The following is a 21,005-nucleotide window of genomic DNA, read 5'->3' on the forward strand; positions in this document are numbered from 1 at the left end:
CAAGGCAAAGGTTTTTTTTTTGGTTTTTTTTTTTTTTTTTTTTTTTTTTTCCTGAAACCTCGGGGTTTATTTATGAAATCGCAGCTTCAATCAGAGGAGAGTGTATCCCTCCCGGAGAAATTGAGCGGGGAATGACACTGAGGAAAACACAGCTGATATCAAGGCAGCAGCTTTGGCTCGTCAAGGTTTCTGTCTCCTCCTCCACCCGAGCTGCCCCGAGATGTAAATCAGGCGCAAAAGCCACCGTGGCTCACCAGGCTCCTCTCAGCCCCCTGCCTGTGTTCCTGCAGCGCCCGGGTCTGGAAATAAACAGGCTGTTCCAGCTCGGCTTGGCATTTCCAGAAAGGTTAACGCAGCAGGAGAGGGGCTGGAAAGGCTCCCGGCAACCCGCCGGGGCACCGGGGCTCCCTGCCTGGCAGGTGACCTCCCCGGTCACCCCCGGGGAGCTGGCGTCGAGCTTTGATATTTCCAGGCTTTGTGCTGCTAAGGCTTCCTTCTCCCACCCCCACGTTCCCCCACCAGCATTCCCGGCTCGGAAAAATCAATGGGAGTTTCAAGCTGAGAGGGAAGGCTGGAGGTTGGCATTGCTGGGGAAGAGGGGAGTTTTCCTCCTGGTTTGGGGCTGCGGCAGAAATCACCCCAGTTTTCCAGCACCCTGTTGATGGGGAGTTGGTGTTGGTGCTGTGGAATTCCCAGGGGATGGAGCAGCAAAGCAGCTGTGCACGGACGGATGGAACATCTCACACCATAAATACACACTCTGGGGCTGGATGTGCAAACCAGGCTGCTGGGACAGGCGGGAAGGGCTTGGAGATGCTTTGTCCAAGGCAGCAGTAAAAACAAAACTTAGAAACAAACATAGATCAACCAGGGATGATCAATTATCAGGGGGAAAAGGCAGGGCACCAACACACCTGGACAGCAGTGGTTCGATCACAGTTTGAGCTCTCCTCACCTCAACACAAGCCACCCACACTTCTGTTTGGAGAGGAGAGCTGGGAGACATCCTCAGCAGCTCCTCATGGGCAGCAAAGGCTCCTCCACCCAATGCACCTCATTTAAACCCTTCTCTCCCAGCTGGGCTGCACTGGTCCCTCTGGGCGCCGGCTGAAACGATTTCAGCGCCTCTGGCTGGGCCAGGAAAGGCTGATCCATATTCCTGAGGCCTCATTGCTATTCTGCAGCCTCAGCTCATTAGTGCTTAGGTGCTACAAGGGCTTTGGAAGTTTCTGGGTGAGGCAGCTATTAGGGGAGGATTGAAGATGTCTGGTACAAACCCCTGGCCTGGGTGAACTCGCTAATTTACACCATCGAGCGACAAGGTGCCCACAGGGCACCCAAACCAAAAAAAAACACCCCTGTCCTAGATACGGGCTCAGCCACCATCTGAAAAAAAAAAAAAAGGAAAAAGAAAAAAAGAAAAATTAAGCAAAATAAATAACCCTCAGCCCCAGAAAACTGGCTGCATCATCACACCCCCTGCTAATCCATTAGCCAGCCCTCCTCCGCACGCGGCTCTTAGGAACAGCGTGAGCTCCAGCTCAGGAGCTCCTGGAGAGAACCAAAAAAGAATGGAAGCACAGAAGGGTTTGGGTTGGAAGGGACCTTAAAGATCACCCAGTTCCACCCCCTGCCATGGGCAGGCACACCTTCCACTACCCCAGGTTGCTCCAAGCCCCATTCCACCTGGCCTGGGACACTTCCAGGGATGGGGCAGCCACAGCTTCTCTGGGCACCCTGTGCCAGGGCCTCCCCACTCTCACAGCCAAGAATTTCATAAGTGCTTCAAGCCTTCGTTTTCCCCTTTTCAGTTTGAACCCATTACTCCTTGTCCTACCACTGCAGCTCCTGATGAACTTCCCCTGCAAAGGGCCAGTATGACCAGTACAAACACCTGCAGTGGACTGGGGGAGCACATTGGTGTCTGCCCTTTTACAGGGACTGCTTGCAAGGCTTTATAAAGGGAATGCCTCACAAGATGGCCCCAGCCTGTCACTCAGGCTAAGGAGAAGGGAGCTATGGGGGAGTGACTCAGCTGGAATAGGGGTACAGAGATGTGAGAGATGTGAGAGAGGTGCTGCATGACTGCCACATGTCCATGTCATGTCCATTTCGTGGTGTCTGGTGGTTGGTTGACTTGGGCTTGTTGTGCCTTCAAACCATGATAACTGGCTAAGTGCTTAGAAAGGCCGGGTTTTTGGCAATGAAGAGCACTCCTTCGCACCTGCCTGGGGTTTTTGGCAATGAGGAGCACTCCTTTGCACCTGCCTGGGGTTTTTTGCAATGAAGCACTCCTTCACCCCAGCCCAGAGTCCCTGCCTCGCTCATTATCGCATGTTGCTCCCAACACGTGTTCTCAGCCCAGGGCAGGGAGAGCTGTTGGTCCTTCATCTGAGGAGGACTGAGCTGCTGCAGCCCTGATAGTCCCCATGCCCCTGCCTGTGCTGGATGTGCTGAGTTTTCCCTTCTCAGCAGTGGGAGCTGTGTCCTTCTCACCCAGGTTTGGGCACTGCCTGTTCACACCCCGTGACAGTCCCATGCGGGAGTCACCAGGCAGAAATAACCTCGTTTTGCCTCTGTTTGAGACAAATGGGAGGGAAAAAAAACACCTTTGCTCCTAATATGGGAACTCAAAGTGATGAATTTTCCACTTCTCCTGAAGTTCTTTCCTCGGAGGCACTGATGCATTTTTAATGGTCTCGATGTAGCTATTAAGCTGGTAATTGGAACAGAGCAGACTCCAGCTCCCAGCAGGTCGGGCCCCCTCCAAGCGTGTCCCCACGCCACACGGATGGGTGTTCCGGGGTCCCTGCTCTCCCCAGCACTGCTGACCCCCCTGACCCCATTTCCAGGCAAAGCATCGCCACCAATATCCCCGTGCTAGAGGGACGCGGTGTCCCCGACCTGATCCTGCCTGGAGAGGGCTGACAAAGAAAATACTTGGGAAGGAGCTGTTTCCTTGATCCCCCGGACTCCCCTGCTCTAATCCCGGCAGAGGGAGGTCTGGGAGGTGCTGAGAGGGGGGGGATCACAGCAGCTTGGGATGGAAAGGGGGGCTCCGCCGGGTCCCGCCGCCGGTGGGGGCTCAGCCCTGCGGATCCAGGCTCGTCCCGGTGGATGCTCACCCCGAGGGTCCAGGCTCATCGCGGCTGTCCCGGTGGATGTTCCCCGCCGTGGATCCAGGCTCATCCCGGCTGTCCCGGTGGATGTTCCCCCCCGTGGATCCAGGCTCATCCCGGCTGTCCCGGTGGATGTTCCCCCCCGTGGATCCAGGCTCATCCCGGCTGTCCCGCCCCGGGGATCCAGTCCCCCCCCGGCTGTCCCGGTGGATGTTCCCCCCCGTGGATCCAGGCTCATCCCGCCGGTCCCGGCTCCGGGCGCTGCTTCCCCCTCGCGGCCGCGGGCAGCGCCTGCTGCCCCGGGACCCTGGACTCGAGAGGATCCCGTCCATGGAGAGCCTCTCCCTGCCCCAGAAACCCAGAGCCTCACCCTCCCGCCCGGCCGCAGGAGCAGCAGAACCCTGGGCAGCGTTCCCGGGGTCCCACTCCTGGGATGCTGAGTTGGGGGTCCCGGGTTGTGCAAGCCCACACTGGAACCAGCATCCCTCCACAGGCTCCTGCACCCCCGGACCCAGGGGGGGGATCCCATCCCAAGGGTCACAGCTTGTACAACCCCCAAATCAGCAGCAGCACCACCCCACACTATGAGAAAGCAGGATCCCCCTCCAAGCTGCTGCCCCAAACAGCCCCCAGCTGATGCTCAAACAGCAAGAGACAAGCAGCAGGTTTGAGGGTGAATTTTATTGGAAACAAGGATGGGGGTTGAGGGGTACAGACCATTCCCAAAAATACAAGGGGAGAGGGGCTTCCCGTGTGAGTCAAAATCCTCGCCCACCTTAAAGCCAAGCTGGTTCTCCCCAGGGAACTGCCACTGCAGAGGGAATGAGGTGGGACAGGGAAGCAGAGAGGTGAAAAGGGACACGGGATTTGGACAGGTCAGACCCGTGTAGAATGAAGCAGAGGAAATGGCACAGGGAGGTGTGGTGTGTTTGCCTCCTCATCAAAGCCTCAGCTCATCCACAGGGGCCCAAGCCCACCCCAGAGCCATCTCCCCTGTGTTTGAAAGGGCAGATGCTCCCTTATCCCAAAATACAGAAATCAGGACTTTCTCCAGGAGGAGAAATACAGAAAAAAAAAAAAAAAAGCATGCAAAAAAAATTTTTTACAAAAATGAACACCATTCCCCAAAGCACCAAAAAAGGGTGAGATAAAGGAAGGGGAAAAGGGTTTAAACAAAGAGAGAAGGGAGAAAACCCAGAAGCTCAACTCAAAACAAAAATAATTCAAAGTATCCAACTATGAAAAAAAATACAATTGTACATCTCAGCAGCAAAGCTGTCAAACCAAGCAGGTACAGGTGAGTGTCGGGTGGTTTGCAGAGCAGGATGAGGAGGAGGGAGACATGGAGAACATCAATCACTTCCTTATTTTCCACCCAGAGCTGGGCTGGGGGTCAGGGTCGAACTGAAGCTGAACAGGGTTTGTGCAGCTCCACCTGGGCTGGGTTCCTCAGGGTTTGTTGACTCAGGGAGGGGGATCAGAGGGATGGCACAGGAAAAGCCTTGGCTGTGTGATGCATCAAGGGCTGAAAACCATTTGCCCCAAAGCAGCTTTCCCAGGAGCAGCTTGTGGGGATAGATGATGTGGAGCACCCCAGTTCCCAGGCAGGGGGTCCCCAGCACTGCATCAAACCCTGGACTGCAGGAGGGGGGATAATGAATTTAAGGGAACATCATTCTTCATTGAGGGGGACCCTGAACACTGGAAATTCACCCTGAAATCCAGACCTCCAGGGCATGAATTTCAGGAATAACATATTTAAAAGATTCAGTTAAAAAATAGATGCATTTCTTTAAAAAAGAAAGAAAAAAAGTAATCTTAGGCCAGAGTGTTTTCTAGTGACCCCTTCCCCACCTGCCCAAATTTAGCCAGAAAAATGTTATTACGCCAGATCTGCTGGCCACATAGACATCCACACATTCATCATTGATTTAAAAATATATAATATATATAGAGCACACATACACACACACAAATATATATTAGAAAAGAAAAAAAAAATCCTTCAGAAAAACTCAATTATTTTTTTTAAAAAAGAAAAAAAAAACAAAACCAAAATCCACAGCCGGTGCGTTTATCCGTGATCATGTACAGTAGAAGCCAAAAACCCCTCCTGCTCCCCCTTGGCTCCTCAGGCTGGGAGCTTGGGGAAACACATCAGGTTTTCACAGTGGATTTGTCAGCAGAGAAGGAACTGCTCCTCCCTCCTCCCACACAGAAGGGCTTTAATTTATAGCGAGTTAGATCAAACCTAGGAAACGCGTTACAAAGTCCATTATATATAGACATCAAATGTACAACTGCCAGCAGCCCCGGGCCAGTCCCTGGGGTTTGGCTCTCCTGGCACCCACAGGGGTTGGGGACAGTTTGGGACACCAGGGGTGCGAGTTCAGCCTCTGGAACAGCGCCACAGTGCGAGGTCTGACAGCAGCTCCAGGCTGGAAAGCAGATGGAGCAGAGGCCTCTTGGGGAGCCAGGCAGGGTGAGGCAGTCAGGGCTGTGGAAGGCGATGCCCGGGGCAGGGATGTGACCTCCCAGGCCAGGGCCACAGGGAGGACAGGCAGCTGCTGTGTCTCCATCACCTCGTGCCCACGAGGGAAGGGATGGATGGATGGATGCTGGGTGAAGCCCCACAGACGGGTGTGGGGACAGCGTGGGCTGCAGCTTGTGGCACAGTGGGCTCGTGGTAAAATGCCTTTTCCCCCCTCTCCTCAAGAGAGCAGCATTGATTGAGGGAGAGGGATGCCCGAGCTGGTGCTGCCTCAAAGGGTCCTTAAGGTGTTGAGCCAGGCATTAAAACAGCCTCAGGGGTGAGCAGCAGCCCAGGGACCCCATGAGCCCCTAGAGCTGTGTGAGCTCCTGGGGGCAGAGAGCCAGGCACAGAGGGAAGGCAAGTGAGACCAGACTCCGGGGAAGGGGCTTTGAGCAGGCAGGAGAGGAGTGGGAGAAGCACAGCAGCACTGATTCTCTCTGTCTTCTCCCAACAGCAAAGAAACACAACCCCCTGTGCTGTGCTCTGGGTACTGGGAGGGGAGGTGGCCTCGGGCACCCTCTGCCTGCTCAGGCACTGCTCCTCTCCAGGGACCTCCTGAGCCTTCAGAGTCCTCGGCTTGGCTGGGAAGCTGTTGGCTTCAAAAGGCTCCTCCTGGAGGATTTTTTTCCTCAGGGCAAAGAGAAAAGAGATTTTGATGGGGCCAGAGATGCCCCCAGGCCGGGAAGGTGGATTTGTGATTTGTGCAAACCACGGTGAACTCGAGTCCTCGCTCGCTCTCCTGCGGGGAAGCCGGGATGGAGGGACTGCAGGGAGCTGGGAGCTGGCAGTTAGGAGTCTTCCCCGAGGATCTCTGTCACAAAGGAGGCCATGTCAGTCTCTTTGGTGTCATGCAAGGTGAAGAAAGGGTGTTCCTGCCAAAGAGATCAAATAAAACATCAGCCAAGCCCGGGGATGTCACACTGCTGGAGGTGGACTCCACCCTCCTCCCCAGACTCCCACGGACACCATTCTTCAGCTGAAAGGTGAACTTTGGCATTTCTCAGTTCTGCCACCTTGGCACCTGTACTACCATCCTTCCAGATCTAAACTCTCCAAGAGCAGATAGGACAGAGGGAGAAAACACCTGGAAACCCTGACCTTAACACCCATGAAATCAACACAGCCTTCCACCTCTCACACACTACACCCATCCCACTCCATGCCTGAAAAATCACCCATGTGTTGACCCATTTCCCTGCTGGACCCTGACTTGAGTTTCAAAACTGGGCATAAAGACCAGCAGAAGCAGCTCTGCACTCACCATAAGTTCTAAATAGTTCATTCGCTCAGCTGGGTTCTTCCTTAAGCTGGAAGGAAAAAAAAATGGGACAGAAAGGCTGTAGGATCTTTTGCTTTATGTGGTCTGTCATAGGGGATCTCCCATTCCCACCCAACATGAAATGCTTCCCGTGGGCTGCACCCACCCCTCTCCCTCCTTGCCTGAGCAGGTTTTTACCACCAGCAAAGCAGCCAGGCAGGTAACTGGGGAAGGACAACTCAGTGTTTTGCCACAAAAAGCACAAGCCAAGCAGCTCTGCAGTCTGCCCCACACAGAGCAGAACAACTGGGAAGGAGAGGATATGGTTTCCCAGCACCTGCAGGGTGAGCTTGCCTTTGCCTGGCAGCACCCAGGGAGCAGGGAACACCCTGAGGGAGCAGCTTCCCACAAAACCACAAAGCAGCTTTCACCCAGAGGCTGCCAGGGGTTGGTTCTGGTTTCACTGCCACTTTGCCAGAAAACACCAACATTTCAGCAGCAGCGACAGGAGAAGGGGAAGAGAAACCTCTGCACCTTCCAGCCAGCCTGGGTGAGTCAGGCTGAGAGCAAAACCAGTCTGGGCAGCGCTTCCTGCCCTGCTGAGCACCAGGTACAGCGAGGAGGGCAGAAACGGGCTCCCAAAGGACAGCAAAGCCAGCCCCACTCTTCTCTCCAACCCCTACGGATCAGAGCTACTCCTCAGGCAGGCTGGGAGAGCCAGCAGTCCCTGCTGGAGCCTCACCACTGTGCTGTGAAGTCCACGAACTCCTTGGAGAAGCGTTCAGGGGGCAGCTGGGGCGAGGGCTCCTCCACCACCTGCTTGAGCTGCTGGAAGGGCGTCCCCCAGGACTCGTAGGGGAAGCGGAGAATGGCCAGTTCAATCTGGGGGTGGAGGCAGAGCAACGTGAGACACACACCAGGCACAACCCCACGATGCTCAGCCAGCTCAGATTCAAGGGAAAACCCTCTTTCCTTACAAACCATCTTCAATTTGGGTCATACCACCTTTTTTTTTTTTTTTTAAATACAAAGACCCAGAGGCCAAAAATACTTCCTTTTGAGGTTGGTTCAGCATATTAATGCATTTACAGGAAGTCACAAAAGATATGTAAAATGGGATTATTTAAAAAGATAATAGTAACAGCACACAGTTTCTGCACTGGCTTCCAAAGTGCTCTGCTGGCCCTAAGGCAGCCTCTGGGCCTTGGGCTGCCACTGCATAATGTAAACACACAAAAAATCCACAAATCCAAGAAAAATTAAGTGCTAGAACATAATTTTGCCAAAACCACCTCAATTACTGGGTTCTTCCTACAAGTCACCTCTGCTCCATCCCTCATTTAAGCAGGAAAAAGTTGGTCACAGCTCTTTGGTAGTCTCCTCATGCCAAGGATAAGTTCCTGCCTCAAAATGGACAACAGAACCTTGAGACCTGCCTGGTGGGGTGTGATGGGATGGGAGGAATAACAAACCTGAAAGGACAGAGACTGGGACAGAGCCCAGTGTCCCTCCCTGCCTCTGGCTCAGGTCAGGGGAGCTCAGTTCCTGCTGCTGCAAAACTGAATGAAGCCACCAGCCCAGGAAGGCCTGGAATAGCCCCGCAACTCAATGGCCCACAAACTGCCTGGTCTGAAATCAATCCAACTCCTTCATAAAGAAAATAAACCTGAAAAACCCCAGGAAGACAGCCCAGGAGGAAGACACAAGAGGGAACCAAACATTCTGGGGCTCCATTCAGCTGCAGGCTGGCCAGCTTCCAGCAAGGTGTCCTGAAAGGTTTGGATATTCCATCACTCAGAGTCTCCCATCCCACAGCTTCCTGCAGCTCAGAGCTGATGACATTTCCAGTCAGCCAGACCAACTCTGCACTGGCATGGGGACACCAGGGAGAGGAGCTTGGGTTTGGCACTTGGGTTTGGATGAGACCACGCCGGGGAAGAGGGAATATATGCCAAGACACAGCATGCACAAACACAGGGATACAGCCCCCAAAACAGAAGCCACAGCTAAGAGGGCACAGGAAAAATTCCTGAAAATAATCTACCCTCAGAGAGAGAGTCTCCTGGAAAGCAGGAGCTGTTTCCCAGGCAGCATCCCTTGGAGCCAACAGCTGGGATTTCCTTTGTCCACTGGCGCCAGAGGATCTCAGCTGCTTTCTGCAAGATCTGTTTCTTGCAGGAGGCAGATAAACCATCCCAAGCAGCTGCAATTTTGGAACTGAAAGCATTTCCCCTTCCTGTTGGCTGCTCTGAGCTACCCCACAGGCATGATTTGCTGCAAACCACACACACAGCAGCTCTCACTGCAGCAGGACTGGAATCCCCTGCAAGGCTCTGGTGACCTGGGGGTGGGTGAAGCAGGAAGGCTGAGCCCCAGCTGCAGCAAACCCTGCTCCACTGACCACCCCTCAGCCAGCAGGCAGGAAACTACAGAGCAATTAAAAGCCAGACTCTTGGATACTCAGTGTGGATACTCATGGTCATCCTGATATTGTCTGCTGGGAGCCTGAATTCCCTGGGTAATTAACCCCACTGCCCTGAGCTGTCATGCTGAAATTGAGTCCTGCTTCATGAGCACCCACCCAGCTGCCAGTGCTCCCAGCAGGGTACAGCCCCACCTGCCCAAACCCCATCCCAGCCCCGGGGCTGCAGATCCAGATCCCAGCCCTTGGTGTTACCATTGTGATCCCAAGGCTCCAGACATCTGACTTCACGTTGTAGCCCTTCTGGTTCAGCTCAGGGTTTATTCTTTCTGGCTGTAACAGCAAAATGGGAGATGTCACCACTCCTGCTTTCCCAGTGCAAACCCCACAGAGCACATCTCTGGCTCCAAAAGCCAGGCTGGGTGGATTTCCCTGGCTCATGCCCTCAGGGAGGCAGGGTCTGAGGTCAAATCTAGCTCTGATGAAAGCCACATCTTGCTCCACACAAGTCACATCAACTCTGCCTCTTTGCAGGAGAGTGAGACTTGCATGATCCCTGCCTCAGGAGCACACACTTCCCACATGGATGCCACAGATGGCAAAGGGAAATTCATACTGACTTAAGGATGAAACTAAACAATCCTGCCAAGAAAAGCCTCAGCACTTTCTATCCAACAAGGAGCAGTGCCACAACCAGTTTTGTGTCCTTCTGCAAATGGAAGAGGCAGAGGGAGAGTCGCTGTGGGATTAATACACAGAGCTGGGCTTAAAGGGAGGCTCTGCTGAGTCAGGGAGACCAGAGCACCCCTGAGTGGCTTTTATCTCAGGGTGCAGGTGGAACAGACTGATTTCTAAGCAGCAGCCTCTTACAGCCAGGGCTGAGGCTGCACAGGGTTGCACTTACAGCCATGTAGGGTTTGCAGCCAGCATCCATGGTCTTGGCAACAGAGTCCACCAAGTACCCACTGATCCCAAAGTCACACATCTTCACGTGCCCCTCCTTGTTGATCAGCACGTTGGAAGGTTTCACGTCTAAGAGGAAAAGCAAGAGGGAAAATTTGGGTGTTTGCAGGGGGTATTGAAGAGTCTGTGACAAAACTGGCAATTCCCTGCAGGCCTGGGAGGGACCAGGCAGGCCCCAAGACAGGGGAAGGGTGACAAAGCCCCACCAGTCTTATTGCAGTTAAAGTTATTCACAGGTGAACTACAACCATGTCCTTAGGGAGAACAAGGCCTGGTCAAAAGGCAGGTCAAAAGGCTGAAATAAAGTGTTGAGGAGTTTATCCCCAGCTCCTCAGGAGAGATTTATGTGCCCAGCACAGCTCTACCAAATCTTCAGGAGAGTTTGTCTCATGCACATCCTGATCAGTCCACAACTACAAGGAACAACAAGGGACTTGTCCATAACAAGGGACTTTACCAGGACAGAGAGCAAGAGCTGGGTGTTACAATTCCCATCTGTGATTTTGTAAGGTCTCCTTCAGCCCTCACTTTGCTAAAACTGCCCAGCCAGGAGGATTTGGGGATTTTATCTCCAAGAGCTGCCTTTAAGGCACTTCTGTACTCCAAGAGAGACAGAGATGCTCATAAAATACAGGTGGTGAGGAATTCTGTTGTTACATTCAACCCTTCGTCTGGAAAGGAGGAAGAGAACACTCTGCAGAAAGGGAAGCATCTCAAGAACAAGCATCTAGATCTGTTCACAACAGCCCTAAGCACCAGCAGATTCCACTTTAGGCATCCCACAGGGACACAGTACACCTGGAAAGGAGCCCTCCTCCCCTAGCCTATTTCAAGGTTGGATCTCCAGCCACACTCCACTAACCAGATCTAGCACTTACCTCTGTGGATTACAGACAGTTTACTGTGCAGGTGCTCCAGAGCTCGTACAATCTGGGGATAAAAGAGTGGAAAAGCACCCATGAGTCACAGGCAGCAGCAGCCTCTCACTGCAAACACACCAGAGGCCTCAGGTGAGGTCTCCAGCAGGAAGGGGGATGCACAAACCCATCTAAGAACCCAAGAGCCACTCACAGACACAGCCATTTTTCCCAAAATGTCCTCAGGGATGGTTTTCTTCTTCTCCAGTACTTTCTTGTAGAATTTATCTAGGGAAGTGTCCATGAGCTCCATACAGATCCACACGTCACCCTGCAGATGGAGAGAAAGCAGCTGAGAGGGAATTCCCTGGAAACCCAAGGGAGATAAAGAGCTGGGCTGAAGAAGAACACAGAGGTGTTTTGGGGACAGTTTGGTGTCCCCAGTGCAATCCCACAGCCCCAGGTGCCCCCAGGCACCAGCAGGTCAGTACCTCACGGAAGAGGGCTCCGTAGAAGGTGACTGTGTAGAAGCAGTCAACTGTCCTCATGGAGATGTCCAGGTCCATCAACAACCTCTTCTGCTCCTGAGTGTTCACAGTGGCTCGAATCCTCTGAGACAAATATGAAACAACAAGAGTTTGGTGTAGGTGGGGTAACCAGATATCAGATACGCAAACAGTAGAAAATCAGATATTCAAACAGCAGAAGATATTAGTAGATATTCAAACAGTAGAAGACATTAGTAGATATTCAAACGTTGGCTAACTGGCCAATTTGCATGGCTAAAAGCAAGCAAAGCAAAAAAGCATAAGCATAACTTTGGACTGAGCTCCTTGAATCCCCCAGCCTGACTCAGGAGCTGCAGTTCTGGGGTCAGGGTGTTTTATCCTTATTTTGCAGCCAGCAGCACCCAGGAGGAGACGCCCAAATTCTGCCAGACAGAACCTTAATGAATGCCAAACCCTTGGCAGGCTCTGCAGTGGGTGCAGGGCCAGGCCAGCAGCCTGGACAGACACTCTGCCATCCCAGCCCTGCACTGCAGGTACCAATCCTGGATTTCCAAGCCTGTTATCAACCCCTCCGTGCCCAGCCAGTACCAGCACAGACCCTCCACTGGCCAAACCGCACCAGGAACACCAGAGGCTGCCAAAGCCAGATAAGCCTGTCGTTATTTTGCCACAACCAGTAGAGCTCAGCAGTTCCTCTGCTCCCTTGGGGCTGTCCCTCGTGGTCCCCAGCCCACGCAGGTGTCCCCAGCCCAGGCGGTGTCCTCACCTTCACGGCCATGATGGTGCCGCTCTGCGCGTGCCGCACCTTCTCCACCACGCCGTAGGCCCCACGGCCCAGCTCCGAAATGGTCACCAGGTCATCAGCTTCCACCTCGAAGTTCTTTAGGGAGAGAGGACAAAATGGCATCAGGGACAAGCACGTTAAAAACAAGGACAGCAGCAACACTGTCAGCTCGCTCGTGCAGAGCGTTTCAAGCAATGAAGGACTCCAGAGGCACCACGCTTGGAGAGGATGGGGGTATTTTTGGCTCTGTTGAATCACAGCCCAAACCCTCCACCCCACATTCACCAGGGTTCATTTAATTCCCCCTCTGCTGCTGGAGATCAGGACTTTCATCCTTTAAGCCCAGGGAACGTTGCCACTAGAAAGGGCACCAAAGGTTGGTGCCTCTCTGCCTGTGGGGGATTACCCACACAAGGGTATTTCTGCAGTTGCTGAACTGTTTGCAGGATTTTAACAGCTCCTGTGCCAACATGGGCAGCAGTCAGGAGCCTTCACCATGCTCCAAACCCCTGGCTGCACACAGGGATTCCTCACCTCTCCCCACATCCCAAAAATCATCAGTCACAAAAACCCCTGTGTGTGTCTAACAACACCTGTGCAAAGCCTCTCTTGGATGGGGTGCACACAGCAACTCCACTTCTAATTATCAGTGAGTTCACACAGGTTTTACCCACTTTTAATACCTTCTCCTACCACCAAAAAGCTGCCAGCAAGGTAAAACCTGAGTTAACACCAAGAAAACAACTACCTAAGCTGTGAAAAAACCATGGCCAATGCTCACCCCAGCGAGTGCCTGATGCTGCAGGGAGCCAGTGAGCTCCTGCACAAGCCACAAACAAGTTTCCCTAAAGACACATTCCCCTGTAATTGCTGGCTCTGCTGGGCAGGGCACGAACCGAGTGACACACGGGCTATTTTTGGAGCTGCATTCATCGCTCCTAATAAGTCACAGGCCTCCTTTCAGCCAGCCTTTATCCAGCCTCCAGTTTTCCTCCGGTCTCAGGCAACGAAAATAATACCAGGATGCCAAACTGCCCCAGTGGCCACAAAGGCAGTGAGGGTGGGAAACAAGCAGGGCACAGCTCCGGATACGGTGCCTGCGAGCTACGCCCTGAGCAGGGAGAGAGGAAATGGCTCTGGCTGGGACATGTGGCTGCCAGGCAGTTTGCCAGAGCTGTCCCCTCAGCACTGTCCCCTCAGCACAGGCAGCAGCCACCAGGTCTGCCCGGCCTTCCTGCCAGCCCTGGTTCCAGCCAGATGTGGCTGCTGATTGCAGCCAGATGTGGCGGGCAGGGAGGGCTGTGCCTGAGCTCAGCACTGAGCTGTGCCCTGCCCGGCACAGGAAGGTGCCAGCCCTTTCCTGGGCAGGATGTGGATCCTGAAATGAGGACAGCAGGGCTGAGGGGACATGTCTGACCTCCTGCCACGGGCAGCTGGCAGAGGAGCGGTGCAGGCTCGCAGGGGCCTCCAGGAAGGATCTGGTGGTGCTTTCTGGACACGTGTTCTGCAGTTGTTCCTGGTTATTGTGTTTTTCCTTTCCTGGCATTCGCCCCGATACTTCCCCAGAAGCTGGCGGTTCCCAGCACGCTCCAGGAACCAGCACTGCCCTGCCCAGCAACAAGAGGTGATGGATGCACCCACAGAGCCCTCCCAGGACAATGGGATGCATGGCATGGCCTGTGCACATCCCAGGGACCCGAGGTCACCACCCACCTCCACTCCTGAAGCTGGACTTCTGCCCAAGTCCTCTTCTCCATCATGTCACTCCAAAATACCCGGACCAGACCCTTCCTGCAAACACTGGAGCAGGCAAGGAAGTGACTCTAGAGAGTTTTCCCTAGGCTGCAGCACTGTCCCCTTGCACACACAGTGCCCAGGTTGTCACAGAGAGCATCTCTCCCAGAGCTCTTGTACACACAACACCAGGCCCAGAAAACAGCACAGGCAGCAGGATTGCTCCCTGGAACCAGCCAAAGCTTCCTCTCGTCAATCCTTGCACTGAAGCCAAGGGACCCAGATCCCATCAGCCAAGCCACCTCCCAGCCTGGAAGGGTCTAGATATAGGGCTGATCCAATGCAGAGTATTTTTAGCTCGTTTGCAAACAGCTTCTGGAGCCCCAAGTGAGCCCATAACAAGAGAACGAAATAAAAGAGAGACAGTGGCTATTTCTAGCAGTGTTTTTCATCAGGTCACTAGGAAAGACTTTGGAGAATAAGACAAACTTTGTGCCCAGCTTCTCCAGGGCCTCAAGCAGCAACACAGACCTGTGGGACTTTGTCAGGGGCAGTCTGAGAGCTCAGTGAAGCCACCCTCATTTAGGACAGATGGGTTGGATCATCCTAGAATGCTTTAGATTGAAAGTTGTATCCCATGAGGCTGCACTCCTGATCTGACAGGTTGCAAGGCACAATCCACAGAGCTCTCCATGCCCAGGGAAAACCAGACTGGAAGCAAGAAAAAAAAGAAACCCCATTGACACGTACTTTATCTCCAATGGTAATGAACGTCCTGGAGTCCAAGTTCCTCGGGGGCCTGCAAGGAATGAGACAAGAGTCAGGAGAAAGCCCAGCTTCATTCACCCTCTTGGCCAGAGCTAGGTTTCACATTCCTTTGAGCACTTTCAGCTGCTGCTTTCCCCCCTGTGCTTCATTGTAGGTTCCAACCAGCCCCCTCCAAACACCCACAAAAGCTTTACATCGTGCCAGTAACGCCTCACCCCACACCCACGGGGCACAGTGAGAACCCCGGGGAGTCAGCCAGGTGAGACATGCACCAAACCACCAGGCTGTGAAACCATTCCTGCTCAGGAGAGGAGCCTGAGGAGCCGAGATGAGACGTTTCTGCGGCAGAGCAGCTCAGCTGTCATGTTTTGACAGGCAGGTGTTGTACGAGCACAGCCACGTAGCCCGAAACGCACGCGAGGGAACAACAGGTAATTCCTCCCCTGTGAGTCATTTGTGTACACTCTGCTGCCTGTTCCAGGCAGGCAGAGCAGGCAGCACTTTGGTGTCACCCTTTGTACAACACCAGGCAGGTGAAAGTTGTCCTTTATAGCTTTTTTCCTTATTGCTGCCCACTTCCCATTCTGGGCAGCACAGTACTTTTAGAGCCACCGTGAGTGCTCTGCCCCTTGTGCCTCACTTCTGGGCTCTCCCCATCCCCTGGGAGCTTCTGAAGAGCAGAGATTGCCCAACTGGTTTAGTCTCAATTCCCATCAGAGCAGCCTCCAGCTTCAAGGAAGTACTTTGGGCTCTGAGCAAAAGCCTTGCACTGTGCAAATATTTGCGCTGCAGCTTGAAAAGCAGGGAGAAAAGGAGCAGTGGGCAGCTTGCACCAGCCTCTGGGCATGCAAAGCCCTGCAGACTCCAGCATGAGGCCTTCTCCAGGGGAAATTCAAGCCCTGGCAGGAGCAGAGACAGATGTGCCCGTGGGGGAAGGAGGTGGTTGTCACAGGCAGGGCAGGGCTGTGCGAGGCTGCACAGCATCAGTGGGGGAGCTCCCCTGCCTCCCCCTTTCTACCTGGGGTTTTCAGCAGTGATATTTCCCTTTTGGGGACTTCACTGCTCTCCTGGAGTTCTCTAGAACAGGTTTGTGGAGCAAACAAGGCTCAGCAGTGGCGATGCAGCCCCAAGTGTTTTGGAAGAGCACCATGGAAGTGGAATTTTAGCAGTCTGCTCTTTGTCAAACCAAGCACTGCTACCCTGGGCTCTCCCCCATGGCATAACAAGCATCAGCAGCTTGAAGCAAACAGGGCAGGGAGAAATTCCAGTGCCCTGAGATACTGCTGGGCACTGGCCCCAAACAGCACAACAGTGCAAGATGTCTGTGTCCTCCCTTTAGCAGGGTAAGGAGCTGCAAACAACTCAAACTAAACCTGACACTCAGGTCGTGTAAAACACTCCCCAGCCTTTGTGCCTCTGGCTTCTGTCCTGGTCCAGCTAAAAACACTTCTCTTCCCCTGCACTACAATTCTTCCCTCTTCTTCACTCTCTCTACCACATCTTGGCCCTTTGGCATTGGCAGAGCCATGGCAGAAGGACTGGGGAGAGCTCCCCAGAGGATTCTGAGCCTTTGCCTTTAGGACATTTCCTACCAAACAGGCACCTCCCAGAGCGACACACGCTGTGCACGTGTCTGCACACACGTGTGCAATTCCTTCTCATCACCCTCGAGCCCCAGCTTAAGAGACAAGAATAACTGTGCTGATTTTGGGAAGTCTTCCCAGGCCATTCCCCTCGAGGAAGTGCCAAATCCAGCTCTGGAGAAGCTCTAAGCAGCAGGGATCCTTACGTGGTGTTGGCCACGGGTGGTTTGATGGGGACACATGTTATCCTCAGATCCCGTTTCTTCTTGCCTTTCACTGGAAGAAAAGATGCACACAGGAGGTGAGCAAATGGATTTTTGCTTTTTTTCCTTCAAGCACCCTCTTCCCAGCAGCTACTAGGCAAGAATGCACGGCTTGGACCCCTCACCAAGGTCAGCAAAATGCCAAGAAGGTCACAGTGACCACCTGCTCAAAATTTCAGGCAAGAGCCAGAGCACAAGTGGGTCTCAATGACACTCTTGAGCATTGCTCTGTAGAAATAGCCAAGGGTGCACTAACAGACCATTTTCCAGGTCTTGCAGCCAAGCACTGTACCCCAAAAGTGCTTTTTACCCTCCATGGCCATTAACAGTCCCCTCTCTTTGGTATTTAAACCCTTTCTGGGGTGAAAGCTGCAATCTGTGTTGGGCACCTACCTGGTTTGTGTGGCTCCAAGGATCCTTTGGAATCTGAAAGAGAAAAACGAGACACCAGCTCAGGTCTTCATGCTCCAGCCAAACCAGAGAGCATCCCTGTCCCCCTCATGGTTCATGGACTCAGCAGAGCTCCAGGACAGGGAGGCAGCTGGGCTTTGGGAGCACAGCCAAGCCTGGCCCCATCCCCGTTTCTCCAGCCACAAGAGGTCCCCACGCCATTAGTGATGTGCAGGGCTCCCAAAAAACCTTCCCTGTCCAGAGGCTCCTTGACCCCCAGAGCCCCAGCCCCAGCCTGGTTTTCCTGGGAAGAACCAGAGCAGGATCTGGCATGGAGAGCAATGACCATGAGACATCCAGCAAAAATCCAGCAAAAGCACTCCAAAATCCAGCTAAAGCAAGGAGTTGGTCCCAGCAGGAGAGGGGACACCCCATCCACAACAAATGGAAAACAGGAAAAATCAGACATGAGCTGGCTGTCAGCCAGCAGTGAACCCCTCACAAATCTGGGCTGAGGCACCAGGAGTGACTGGCAAGAGGATGCTCTTGTCCCCCTCCTCCCACTCCAAACAGCCCTGAGATAACAACACTCACTGCTGCAGAGGGAAACGGGGCTCAGGCAGGGCCAGAAACCTGCAGGTGAAAATTCCATCCTGGCTCCCTGGGAAAATAAACTGACCCCAAGGAGCTGAAAGTGCAGCAGCTGAGAGCATCGAGGTCCTGATCCCCCCAGGAGAGACAAGGTACTTTGCAGCTAAAGCTGCTGTGGCTGCACAGAGCTGGAGGATCCATTAGAAAGCAGGAATATCAAGGTGTGCTCCAGGCATGGAGCTGGGAGCAGACAGCTCAGCGTGGCCTTGGACAGCCTTTCAGAACAGCTCCTACCTGCCTGGCTGCTGGGAGCAGGCGTGTGGACAAAGTCCAGCACTCCAAAGGCTGCCAGGGAAGGGAGGGGAGAGCGAGGAGCTGCAATTTCAGCAGGACACAGCACCGTGCAACAGCTCCTGCAGCTGCAGCAGGACACAAGGGAGACACATGCCCAACATGTAACCAGCTCTGACAGCCCCCAGCCCTGTGCCCTGCCAGCTCCAAGATAAAACAGGTGCCTGGGACTCACCTCTCCTGCCCTGTCCTTCCACAAATGCAAACCTTGCTGAGGTTGTGGGTTAAAGCTGGTCTGCAGCATACTGCTAAGGTCCCACCTGCAGGACCAGCAGCATCCCTCCCTGCTGAGGGAATCAGCACAGATCAGTCCACACCCCCAACCTTATCTGCCACTTTTTCTGCATCAGAACTGAGCCATAAGCTCCAAGACCAGCACAGTTTCCATGATGTGAACTTCCAGCTCAGTGAAACCAGCACACGAGCCACTCCACCCCAAACCGATCCCGCTGGGATGGAAACCACCTGACCGTGTCAGAGCAGTCACAAGTTCTAATTTGAGAGCCTGCAGAGTTTCCCTTCCCCACTGCCCACCCAGCAGGGCTGGAAGGGACACTATGAACAGCCCCACACACCCACTGGTGGCACTTGGCAAAACACCCAGTGGAGCAACGATGGGAGCAAACACAAAACGGAGCCAGAGGAAAGATCCTGTCCGTGGGTTCAGCAGTGCCTCCCCTTCCCACTCCCAGCTTCTTGCTACTCAGTGTGGGAGGCCAAGAACAGAATCTAGAAACTGGGGTCCCCTGAGTCCTTCTGCACTCAGGCAAGTTGGGGGGTTGCTGTGGGCACCCATCCTAAGCCAGGGATGGATTCAGCTCCGTGCTGAACATTTTACCCCCAGGAACTGCTCCAAAACTCAGCTCCAAAACTCTGCTCCACACACAGGCTCCCCCCTCCCAGCAGTTACCAGCCAGACCTCTACACGAAGCCCTGAAATCCCCCCATGCTGGCTGGGATTCTGCTCCATCTGTTTGCTCTCCCTCTCCCCAATTGCCATAGTAACCCTGCAGAGCCAGCACAAAGCGCCTTCTGTGCCACCAGCAGCTCCCCTGGCACCGTGGCCCTGACTCACAGGGCAGCAGCAGGGTCCACAGGCACCCAAGCCAGCCCTCTGCAGGATGGCCTCAGCCCCTCCTCAGCCCTTCTGGGGTTGGAGGGAGCTGGGAGCACACAGTGTGGGGTTGGGAATCACAAGGCGCCTTGTCCAGCAGAGCCGAAGCTTGCAGGCAGGATTTGCAGCATGGGACATCAGGGCAGCAAGGAACACAGAGATTCCCTGTTCCAAACCCCCTGCTCTGTACAGGAGAGTCCTTTGATGTGCACTGGCCATGAGCTCTGCTGTCACAGGCACCCTGCACCCTTCCCTGTACTCCCAAACTACCACCCTTGTCTTCCCAGAGGTGGAATCAGCTACCATCCCTTTCCCAGCCTGTCCTGCTTAGCCCCAAAAAGCATTTCCTAGCTCCAACGTGAAAAAGCACTGATTAAACCAGAGGTATTAAACCACCACTCCCAGGCTCTGCCTGGGCCATCTGTGCAGGGCAGAAAACCCAGCTCAGCCCATGGCTGCAGGAATAAAATCACCCAGGATGCTGCCCTGCAGCCAGGAGCTGAAGCAGAGGTTGGATTTGCTTGTTACAGCTTTCCTAAAATTTGACATGAGATTTCCAGCTGCCAAAGGCTGGCCTGAACTACTCCTTGCTGCAAGCTTCTCCCACTGCTTGTGGCACCAGTGCCTCTCCCCAGGGAGAGCCCATGCCCCGTTCAGGGTGAATGAGAATGCAGGAAAAACTGGGGAAGTGAATTTAAAAAAGGGAAAAAAGAGAGAAGCAGAAAGGCAGTGGGATGGGCATGACATGACCCTGCAATTCAAACCCTTCAGCCCCCACAGGCAGCTGCTGTCAGCTCCTTCCCACTGGAGAGTCCCTGGCACTGTCTCTCCTACCCTTGAGACTCAGCACAATCCCTCCCACATTTGGGATTCCGTGAGGGTCCGTGCAGGAGGAATTGCTAGAATGTGCACAACTGCTTATGTCACCTGAAAATCCTGGAAATGCTCCAGTTTCCCAGGGCACTGGGCTCTTGCAAGAGGGGTGTCTGCAAGCACAAATTCCCCCCAAGAGATCCCCCTGCAAAGGCCAAAAGGCAGCAGCAGGACAAGGCAATGTGCGGACATGTCCTGGTTATCCCTGCGAGCTCCAGGGCTCTGCTGCCAACCCCGAGCCCCTGGGCACAGGAAAGGGCTGCCAGCCATAGACACACACAGCACAGTGCCCTGCACCCAGGCAGGGGAAAATTAGCTGACAGAAGTTCCTGGTGCGGATGAAATTGCAACCCACGTGATGCTGCAGGCACGTAACTGCATCCTTTATGCTAAGAAAGGAACCATTTCCTCCTAAAGAGAAAAGAAAAAAAAAAAAAAAAAAGCCCAACGAGATTTTTTCTCATGCTATAACCACCACCAGTTAAGAACCACCAGACATTTCCTGGAACTGCCTAATTCAACACCGGAATCCTCATTTTTGCCACCACCAACTTCAGCCCTATTAAGCTGCACCTCTCCACTGGAGGTTTTTCCTTCCCACTCTGCTGGCGTGGGTGGAGAGAAATGAACAGGACAATCTAAAGAACTGCAAATAAAACTATTTGCCTGAGTCGACCTTTGAAATTAAACCTCACCACTGCCTCTCCAGGGCTCTGGTTGTAGCCCCAGGTCAAGTCCTGGGCACGGGAGGCTGCTCTGAGAGCTGTGCTGCTTTGTTAGTGCTGGGGGAAATGTTTTGGATGCATCCTGGCTCTCCTCAATCCAAGGGGGAAGAGTCAGATGCCATGGATAAGGGAGAAGGCTGGAGGGTGGATCCCAGCCCTGCTGCAAAA

General features: G+C 53.7%; 1 protein-coding gene across 3 annotated transcripts in view; it reads right to left on the reverse strand.

Moving 5' to 3' along the window:
- Positions 1 to 3,781: 3,781 nt before the first annotated feature.
- Positions 3,782 to 21,005, reverse strand: part of MAP2K3 (mitogen-activated protein kinase kinase 3) — a 30,274-nt gene continuing 13,050 nt past the window's right edge. For all 3 annotated transcript variants that reach the window (XM_041401781.1, XM_041401782.1, XM_041401780.1), the window contains exons 2-13: positions 17,187 to 17,219; positions 16,737 to 16,806; positions 14,930 to 14,978; positions 12,428 to 12,541; positions 11,644 to 11,763; positions 11,367 to 11,483; positions 11,174 to 11,225; positions 10,237 to 10,364; positions 9,588 to 9,665; positions 7,653 to 7,792; positions 6,914 to 6,959; positions 3,782 to 6,524 (exon numbers count right to left, since the gene is read on the reverse strand). In XM_041401781.1, coding sequence (XP_041257715.1) covers positions 6,441 to 6,524; positions 6,914 to 6,959; positions 7,653 to 7,792; positions 9,588 to 9,665; positions 10,237 to 10,364; positions 11,174 to 11,225; positions 11,367 to 11,483; positions 11,644 to 11,763; positions 12,428 to 12,541; positions 14,930 to 14,978; positions 16,737 to 16,806; positions 17,187 to 17,219 — 1,031 coding nt within the window. In that variant the 3' untranslated portion in view covers positions 3,782 to 6,440. The remainder of the gene's footprint in view (positions 6,525 to 6,913; positions 6,960 to 7,652; positions 7,793 to 9,587; positions 9,666 to 10,236; positions 10,365 to 11,173; positions 11,226 to 11,366; positions 11,484 to 11,643; positions 11,764 to 12,427; positions 12,542 to 14,929; positions 14,979 to 16,736; positions 16,807 to 17,186; positions 17,220 to 21,005) is intronic.

Source organism: Onychostruthus taczanowskii, unplaced genomic scaffold (genome assembly GCF_017590055.1).
Source record: "Onychostruthus taczanowskii isolate IOZ18803 unplaced genomic scaffold, ASM1759005v1 scaffold19, whole genome shotgun sequence".
Taxonomy (NCBI): domain Eukaryota; kingdom Metazoa; phylum Chordata; class Aves; order Passeriformes; family Passeridae; genus Onychostruthus; species Onychostruthus taczanowskii.